We start from the raw sequence: 10444 nt of genomic DNA, 5'->3' as shown, positions 1-10444 counted from the left end.
TGTAACTAGTGGTGAAAGTGGCACTTTGCTGCACACGAGAGCAATGTTTACGCACGAGCCGCAGGCGAGTGTGGAATGATCTCGAGTGCAGCAAAGGCCTTTTTCACTCGTGTTACACATTATATTTTTCCTACAGTTACTATAAAGCATATAAATAATTAGTCTTTCAAACACTATACAACACGTTTTTAGGTTCAGCTAGCAACACAAATGGTGCCCTAGAGAAAGTAGTACCCGCGGTCCGTATCACTCCGCTATTTTTCCTCGGCAAGAAATGTGCTCCGCGTTTTGAGAATATAGTTCCGTATGTTTTTGTAATTTGAAGTGGTTTCCGCGCCTAAAAAAAATGCTTTAATGGGATTTTCTTGTTTATTAAGATCGTAGGAATGTTTTAAAAACGTTTAAAAGAAAAGTCCAGAAGTTCAGAAATACCGAAACTATAAACACGAAGTGACAGGTTAAATCGTAGTTATAATAGTCAATCAGCTGCTCATAGTATTATTATCTTTAAGTGTTGCCAACCTATTTCCAAGCGTACACGGATTACGTGCATAATAGAACCACGCTGTTTTGTGTTGTTTCGTTGGAATCCTGATGTGCGGCAAAGTATAAACCGTGCGGCAAAGTATAAACCGTACGGCAAAGTATAAATATGCAGCAATTAGCAGCTTTCTGTACTATAAACAGTACAAGGAAGCCAACTTTGTCGGGTGACTGTAGGAAAAATAAATGATTTCTTTGTGACTGTTGATGACTGAAGACTGAAGATGATATTGTGAAAAACAGAAATAAATCCGGACGAGCCCCCTTTCTTCTTTCTTCAATAACAAGTTTCAGGTTAGGTTTCGGTTTCAGTGTTACTTTCTTCAGTCCGGTCAGTCGTTCAAACTAAACTTCTCTTCAGTCACTGAACGACAGTCGACAGTGGCTGTGTTAGTGTGTTGTGGATGTGTTTTGTTGTTGTTGTGTTGTGGTGTGTCAAGTCAAGAAAGAATCAAGATGGTTAACGTCAACGTCAAGTCTACTGAAGAAGCTGACTGCTGAAGTCGTTGTCGAGTCGATGGTTCTTGGTTCTCGTCGCTCGAAACCTACCGAAGTCAATATTTTTTTTGTCAGTGCGAGTGCACAATTTTACTAGGCTGCAAGTAATATTTTTATTTTTAAGAAACGATCGGTAATTGAATCGTGTGAAATTGATACCTTTTCAACTTCAAAAACAATTTAGTTAGCCTACTTAACTTTCTTATGATATTAGGCCTACCAATCGAGCAAGAGGACTGTTTTCCTTGTAACATTTCATCATTTTTATTTTCTCATTTTATGCTTATGCTTCATCTGGCCTAATTTTTAAGAGCTGTTACCTACATACCGTACGAACCTGAAAGTAGAACTTGTTGCCTTCTCCTGATCAAGAGCTGAGAAAAGATTAAATAATCTTTTGTAAATTTTATCAAATAATGACCTGTCCAGATATAAAGGATTTGTTTAGTAAAACCAGGTAGGCCTAAGTTATGCTAAGTTAGTACTAAGGTAATTATAAAGGGCTTTACTTGTATTTGACTTTATTGTTGGTATGGGCCTAAGCTTAAGCTTATTTCTAATTTAGGGCTGCACTTTACTTTAGGTCCTACACTCATTCGAATGAAAATATCGATCGATATATCGATTAATTGATTGTTTCATTCGATAGGCCTATATCGTTGGGTTAGTTAGGTAAGGTTAGGGTACAGTTTCTTAACTGGGCTATGCTAATATCGATTGAAACTATCGAATTGAAAATATTGATTAACCCTCCATGGGTCCATTATATGACCTCAAAAGGTCAAGCGGTTTTCAGTGATATAGCAAAGTTTTAGTTAAAATAAAATAAAATAAATAAAAATTAACTAACAGGTATAATGTTGTACATTTTCTAAAACTAGACAAACTGGCCTATCTAAAAAATACATATTTGATATCCCTACCTTATTTATCAGGTCTCTGGTATGGGTCCGAATCCGAAAGTTGCAAAAAAAAATTATATATATACTTGTTGACCCCCTATGTAAAAACCTCAAGGTGTACTTACTCAAAAATCCAAGATATACATTTTGTTCCAAATTTTCTTGCAAACAAGAAAATATATACTTTGTTAGGGGTTAATTCACAAATTATAGAAAAAACTAAAAATTAAACAACTATATACACGATAAAAAAACGCAGCGATTTTCAGTGATTATGCAAGGTTTTAGTTCAAACAAAATAAAATATATAAATAATGACTGGCAGGTAAAAGGTTACACATTTTCTAAAACTAGACAAACTGGCCTATCTAAAAAATACATATTTGATATCCTTACCTTATTTATCAGGTCTCTGGTATAGGTCCGAATCCGAAAGTTGTCAAAAAATGTATATAAACACTTGGTTTCCCCCTATGTAAAAAACTCTATATACACTAACTCAAAAATCCAAGATATGCATTTTGTTCATAGTTCACTTGCAAACAAAAAAATATACACTTTGATAGGGGTTACATCACAAATTACGGAAAAAAATAAAAATTAAACAACTATATACAAGACTAAAAACCGCACTGCCTGGGGTTCGTTTAGACCTACTGGAGTTCCGACACTTTCTTCTTCTTTTTGGCTTGTAAAGGCCTCCAATAGTGCTGAAGTAGATGAAAACACTCTTTGTGGATGCCTACATTGCAGCCTGGACACCAGTATGTAGCCTTTCTGCAGCATACAGCACATACTCTGTTTGATTTGTTAGGCACTTGCTGCATTTGGTGCGCGGTGTCTCCTGATGGTCCTGTAGTCGGACCTATGTCTCTTGTATTAGCCAGGGTTTCCACAATATCAACTAAATAATCCTTTCTACTCTTTGGCTTGTCAGTATTCAACGAATACAACACATATGAGTTGAAAAGCGCAATATCCAGTAAATTATAGAAGATCCTCTTCCAATATTTCTTCGTCGGGCGAGTGCATGAGGTGTGGTAGATACTTTTATCACTTACATCTACCCCACCCATGTATTGGTTGTATCTATGGATAAGAACAGGTTTTACTGCTTGTTGCCCTTTTTTGCTCTGGACAAGTTTGTCCTCGGCGTGGCAAGCAGTGGTCAGGGCAAAAACCGATTTTCTTGACGCGTTCTGCTTGAACGAAACGAGAAGGACATCTTTGTGCCTGAAGTACAGAGTTTGTCCAGCTTCCAATTCAGTATTCTTCAGTGTTGTTGCAAGATACTGAGAATTCTTATTTATAGTTCCAGTAAGGTAGGTGTTTCTTTCATGTAACTTTAATGCTAGAGGTACTTTAGTGTAAAATTGATCGGTGAACAGATGATGGCCTTTGTCGAGGAGACCACTTTTCTCCATTACCTCTAACACACATTTTTGTACAAATGGCCCTGGTTTATCGATCAAGAAATCTGCTCCACTGTACATTTCAAGGTGCAAGACATAGTTAGTGGCAGAATCACAGGTCTCAAATTTTTTGATTCCAAACTGCTTGTGTTTTTGTTTCGGGAGGTATTGTATGTAAGAACAACGGTTTTTCATGCCTATAAGGCTCTCGTCCAGGCATACATTCTGTCCGGGGACAAAATACTTTTTGAAAGCTCTGTTTAAATGGTCTAACAGATATCTTACTTTGAACCAGTGGTCGAATTCTGGATGGCCTCTTGGATGTCCATTGTTGTTGGTAAGTTGGAGGTTCCACAAAATCAATGCGAACTTGTTGTAGCTCATCGTCTTAGCAAAAAATGGGTGTGACTGAGATTCTCTCGTATCCCAGTAGCCTGTTATGTTCTTGAGTTTCCAAATCCCCATGTTTATGAATAACCCAAAAAACCTCTTTCTGCAACAGTACAGTCAGTCCATCTTTTTATTCTTGATTGTGGGGACAAGTTTTGTCTTTGAAGCGCTTTCCTTGCCGACGCATTTGTACACTGACAAATTATGTTCCAGATAGCCTGGGTAAAGAAAAGATAGAAGTATTCAATACAACTACTATTTCTAGGTGGGAGATTTTGTATGCCAGTGTTCCTCCTAGTAAATTTTGATTCGATCTCCTTTTCAGGTTCTGGTGGATAAACTCGAATCCAGAGCAAATTTGGAGGACCTTTTTTCTTCTTAGGCCTAGGCCTACTACTGCTAGGTACATCATTACTAGGCACACTTACAGGTACTTCAGGCTCCCCTGGATCATCAACATCTTGCTCCCTATCACTAGTGTCCAAATCATCGTAATCAGGAATGTATTCCTCCCCACTTCCACTTGAAAAGTCCAGTAACGATTCTGAGTCTGAATCAATATTCTGAGGCGGTAAACCTAAATCGAAGTCATCTTCAACATTATCATCGTCAATATCACTTATTTCTTCATTCAACAATTCCCTAATTTCACTAGATCTCAAATCATCACACATTTTGTAAACATAAACCAAAACAAACTCACAACAACTCACGTAACCGTAACCACAACAAATGACGACATCACAAACTAACAGATGCTCTGATTTTTAGTCACAGACCAGTAGTAAACGGCCGTCATATGGTTTTGTCATGAAGCCTAGCAATCCCCCTAAACGTAGAGTAAAGATAGCGACCCGATTCTAGCGCTTGAACGGTTTTAAAATCAACGAAACGAAGAGTTTGCAGACCCGCCCGTTTTCGGGCGGGTGACGCTGCTGGCCCAGACGGCGGCTGACGCGCGGAGGGTTAATAATCTATATTTTAAAATATATCTAGGCCTATTATAAAATTTAACCATCATAACCTAGCCTAACCAACCAAACTTGCTGATGGTGAAAAAATCGTATGAAAGTTTACTAATCGAATTGATAGTTTCAATCAATATTAGCATAGCCCAGTTAAGAAACTGTACCCTAAGGTTAACACGTTCGCTGCGGGCCATCAAACAGCAGGCGTAGCCCCAGTGCGGCGCAGCCCGCAGCGTCGAACAAACCCGATTGCCGGGTGATTGGCTCTCATATTTCGGTATGACGAATAGCAAATAACGTGCGGTGATGTCCTGTTTTATAACAAGAGTCGACGTAGTTCGCTAAACACTCACATATAGCAGCACTGCTTGGAACGTAGCCGGTCCCATCGTATTAACAATTGGAGGGAGAAAGACGGGACAAAAAGTTGATTTTTAAGTTTGCCAGACGGGGATTTTATGGGGAAATTTTACTACCAACCTATAACACAACAAAAAGCAAGTCACCCACTACACGCTAACGTGGAAACATTCTGCAAAGGGTCGTAAACAAACGCACGTGGCGCGCTCGCCCACCCCCATCCCGCCCCCCCTACTGATAACGCGACAAAAATAGAAACCAAGGTCACCACGGTCATTCAACTGTGTCAACGCAGGTGGCTACAAAGTATTAGTTCGAAATATCAAACGGCTGAGCCACAGGAAAATATTGAAGTTCAGGAGGACGCAAGTATCCATATGGATACCGCCGCCTCTACGTGATGGACTCCAGGTATCCATATGGATACCGCCGCACCCAATGTGTTAACCTAACCTAACTAACCAAACGATATATCGAATGAAACAATCGAATAATCAATATTTTTATTCGAATGAGTGTAGGACCTAAAGTAAAGTGCAGCCCTAATTTAGTCCCGGACCAGATAAGTTAACTTATAGGCCTAACTAGGCTAAATTTATATTAAGACTCTTGATAAGTTGGACATTTTCATGTTGTAAGTTAGCCTAGGCCTAGGCTTAACTTAAAATCAACAACCAATGTCACAACAGACATATCACCCATCCCATGAAGTTAAGGAACCAATAATTCCTACCTGAGACTAAGTTTGGGCCTAGGTTAACCCTAGGTTTAATTAAACTAGGCTAGGTTAATCAGGTATCAGTTCATCAAAGAACCGGCAAATATTTACTGTATTTACATTGGGATATGTTTGTAATTTTTATATGTCTACTTACAGTATTTTTAATGCTGAATCCAAAAATGCAATCAGTTTTTGTCGGAGAGATTCCTAAGTTGCCGTAGTGGCCGTAAAACGATGGTTAGGATTACGAATATAAGGATAATCGAGCGGTATTGAAGGTAATGGTAATATGGCGTGGTCTGGACTGGACGGGTCCGTACTGAGTGAGGAGTGAGCAGGACTGAGTGAGAAGAGCAAACAACTGTTTATGCTTGATCTAATGCGGAATAAAATAAAATCAATTCCTTTTGATTTTTGAAACCAAATAATCAGTTCTTGTTTAGGCATGTGAGGAAGGTAGGTAGGGTTTTATGCGGATTCGTGACTGTATTTTTTTAAAGTGTTTTATTTAGATTGGCGTGAACCTGGCAATAACTCCAGCCATAAGTAGTGCGCGCGCCCAAAAAAATCTATTGCTGGCCGTTTTGCGTCAAAATACGTCCGCGATCCATATTACCAATAATGCCAACAGATAGAGGACACTTTAACGAACACGACAGTATCAACGTTATGTACCTGGGGAGTAGAATAAGGGGGGTAAAACCAGCATTAAGTTGTGCGCGCGCCCGCTAAAATCTATTGCAGGCCGTTTTGTGGCAAAATACGTCCGCGATCCATATTACCGATGATGCCAACAGATAGAGGACACTTTAACGGACACGACAGTATACCAACATTATGTACCTGGGGAGTAGAATAAGGGGGGTAAAACCAGCACAAAGTTGTGCGCGCGCCCGCTAAAATCTATTGCCGGCCGTTTTGCGGCAAAATACGTCTGCGATCCATATTACCAATGATGCCAACAGATAGAGGACACTTTAATGGACACCACAGTATCAACATTATGTACCTGGTGAGTAGGTTAAGGGGGGTAAAATCAGCAATAAGTTGTGCGCGCGCACCGAAAAAATCTATGGCTGGCCATTTTTTGGAAAAATTCGGCCGTGTAGGTTATTACCGAGAGTGTCACAGGGTGTGCACATTCTGGAAAGTCAGGGATAGTCATGGAAAGTCATGGAAAAGAATTTTGGTCATTGAAAGTCAGGGAAATAGGCAAGAAGTCATGGAAAGTCATGGAAATTTCCAATTATGGATGGATTTGAGGGGACCATTCAATGCTCTAGTCAGCCGTAACCCGGACTGTTGTAGCATTTTTCAGGATTTTTCACAAATGTTTGACAATTCAATTTATTACAGTTGTATTATTTTATGAGTTTTCGGTTTCTTTTAGTTCATTGTTGTACCTATTGTACTCCATTGTTATCTGGTATTACATATTTCAGATTTTCTGCAAAATAACATGTCCAGGCAGTATTATTTGTGGGTGTATGTTATATTATAATTTGCGTGTAAAGTTTGTGAGTCATGGAAATCAATGGTAAATAGTCATGGATAGTCATGGAAAGTCATGGAAATTAATGACAAATTTTTTGTGGACACTGTGTGTCAGCTGATAGAGGACACATTGACGGACACGACAGTATTAATATCATGTACCTGGAGGGTAAGTTAGGGGGGGTAAAGTCAGCAATAAGTCGATAAAATCTATTGCTGGCCGTTTAGCAGAAAAATACGACCGCGTAGGTTATTACCGAGGGTGTCACCAGATACTTTTACTATTAGGTACTACTTGTATTTGTTGTTTTATGTAGATTTTACTGGCCGCGCGCACAACCTATTGCTGATTTTACCCCCCTTATTCTACGCCCCAGGTACATAATGTTGATACTGTCGTGCCCGTTAAAGTGTCCTCTATCTGGTACTTTGTATTTTTCTAGTTTAGGCTCAATTTTGACAATGCACCAGCTGTTCTATATGTTATCACATCTAAAAGAATGTTATGTGCAAATAATTAATGTCTAAAGTCTAATGTCTGTTGGCCTTATTGGTAATATGGATCGCGGACGTATTTTGCCGCAAAACGACCGGCAATAGATTTTAGCGGGCGCATGCACAACTTATTGCTGATTTTACCCCCCTTATTCTACTCCCCGGGTACATAATGTTGATACTGTCGTGTCCGTTAAAGTGTCCTCTATCTGTTGGCATTATCGGTAATATGGAACGCGGACGTATTTTTCCGCAAAACGACTGGCAATAGATTTTCTCGGGCGCGCGCACAACTTATTGCTGGTTTTACCCCCCTTATTCTACTCCCCGGGTACATAATGTTGATACTGTCGTGTCCGTTAAAGTGTCCTCTATCTGTTGGCATCATCGGTAATATGGATCGCGGGCGTATTTTGCCACAAAACGACCAGCAATAGATTTTAGCGGGCGCGCGCACAAGTTATTGCTGATTTTACCCCCCTTATTCTACTCCCCGGGTACATAATGTTGATACTGTCGTGTCCGTTAAAGTGTCCTCTATCTGTTGGCATTATTGGTAATATGGATCACGGACGTATTTTGCCGCAAAACGGCCGGCAATAGATTTTTTCGGTCGCGCACAACTTATTGCTGATTTTACCCACCTTATTCTACTCACCGGGTACATAATAGAAATCGAGAAAACCTGGCCACAAGCTCACATACTCTGCAACTTTTTACGAAGACACCTAAATATGCCGGTTCCAAATTTTATAATAAACTTCCTAAAGAAATCAAATTAGAAACTTCCAAAAATAAATTTAAATCAAAATTGAAAAAGTTTCTTATCAACAAGGCTATGTACTCCTTTGAAGAGTTTTAGTTCTTTAAGTTATTAATTGCTCTGTTTCATATCAATTGAAACTTTTGGTTTTAAAATAATTTTATCTATATTTTTAATTTTGATATTTTCATGTATAAACTTTCATATTGCACTGCTTGTTTTAATTTATTTGATCTGAAAAGCTATTAATATTGATGGTATGTTATTATGCCATGCATGATAATGATGAGTATTTTAGTTAGTTAGTTTTATTAAATTACTCTTGACGCCATTCCTGTATCTATGTATTGTACTTTAATGAATAAAGTTATATGAAATGAAATGAAATGAAATGAAATAATGTTGATACCGTCGTGCCCGTTAAAGTGTCCTCTATCTGTTGGCATTATTGGTAATATGGATCGCGGACCTATTTTGCTGCAAAACGGCCGGCAATAGATTTTTACGGGCGCGCGCACAACTAATTGCTGATTTTACCCCCCTTATTCTACTTCCCGGGTACATAATGTTGATACTGTCGTGTCCGTTAAAGTGTTCTCTATCTGTTGGCATTATTGGTAATATGGATCGCGGACGTATTTTGCCGCAAAACGGCCGGCAATAGATTTTCTCGGGCGCGCGCACAACTAATTGATGATTTTATCCCCCTTATTCTACTCCCCGGATACATAATGTTGATACTGTCGTGTCCGTTAAAGTGTCCTCTATCTGTTGGCATTATTGGTAATATGGATCGCGGACGTATTTTGCCGCAAAACGGCCGGCAATAGTATATTACGTTACTAGTCCTGAAAATAAGTGTTTACCGGACGAGTGTGGTCGTTCCCGTGCGAGACGAAGTCGAGTACGGGATTACCATATGAGTCCGGTACACACATTTTGGACGAGTTACGTACGATAGTTTACGCCATACTACTAAATCCGTACAAATCCTTATTTCCACCAACTAAAGGACTAAAAATCACTAGTCAGAGGTTATGTTTTTGTTTATAACTACTCACTGCCTGCCACCTAAATACAGTATAATCAGCTGATTGGTGTCCGGCAAAACTCATTGCAGCACAGTAGTACGCAATGAAACCCCATTTGAATAAGCTGGCGGCAAACAGCTGTTTTCTGGACTAATTCCTTGCGTGGGAAGTTCGTCAAAATAATGTAGTGTGGCGTAATAGATTTTTTCGGGCGCGCACACTACTTATTGCCGAGTTATTGCCAGGTTCACACAAGTTTAGATTAGGAAGGTAAAGGTTAGGTTATAATGAACCGAGTCATTAATTTATGCAACTTCCAGACTGTTTTTGCACAACTGAAGCTTAATATTAATTATTTAACTGTACGGCCACTTAGGAATCTCTCCGACCAAAACTGATTGCATTTTTGGATTCAGCGTTAAAAATACTGTAAGTAGGCATATCAAAATTACATGATATCCCAGTGTAAATACGGAAAATTTGCCAAAGAACCTACGCTTTAGGCCTATTAACCGACTTAACTTAAAACCCAATATTCGTTTTGGTAAATTCTTAGACTAAGACGGCTACAGAAAATTTTACTCAAGAGTCAAGGGTATTTATTCTATTGATCTATAACAATACAGAAATAGGAACAGTCAAATAATCTTACTAAATGCTAATACTAATAATTATATAACATATATTGAAATTAACATAAACGTCGCTAGCCCAAATCTTATACTAAAACCTCTAACTGTTTGGAAGTTTTATGATGGTTTGATGTAATATGATCAAATGATGTTATAATTATAATAATAATTACGGTAACTTATAATTGTAACCATTAACTAAAAACTATGTACAATAAGTTAAAACTTAACATTA

The 10444-nt window shown here is 38.7% G+C and overlaps 1 protein-coding gene across 2 annotated transcripts in view; it reads left to right on the top strand.

The window, feature by feature from the left end:
• The first annotated feature begins 1002 nt into the window (after positions 1 to 1002).
• Positions 1003 to 10444, top strand: part of LOC128987655 (lipid droplet-regulating VLDL assembly factor AUP1-like) — a 60103-nt gene continuing 50661 nt past the window's right edge. For both annotated transcript variants that reach the window (XR_008490263.1, XM_054408614.1), the window contains exon 1: positions 1003 to 1498. Coding sequence is in view for 1 of the 2 variants with exons in the window: in XM_054408614.1 (XP_054264589.1) it covers positions 1458 to 1498 (41 nt within the window). In the remaining variant the exon portion in view is untranslated. The remainder of the gene's footprint in view (positions 1499 to 10444) is intronic.

This window comes from Macrosteles quadrilineatus, unplaced genomic scaffold, assembly GCF_028750875.1.
Source record: "Macrosteles quadrilineatus isolate MER2022 unplaced genomic scaffold, UCM_ALF_1.0 Scaffold_2__2_contigs__length_208266976, whole genome shotgun sequence".
Classification (NCBI taxonomy): Eukaryota; Metazoa; Arthropoda; class Insecta; order Hemiptera; family Cicadellidae; genus Macrosteles; species Macrosteles quadrilineatus.
This window is presented reverse-complemented; position numbering and strand designations above follow the sequence as displayed.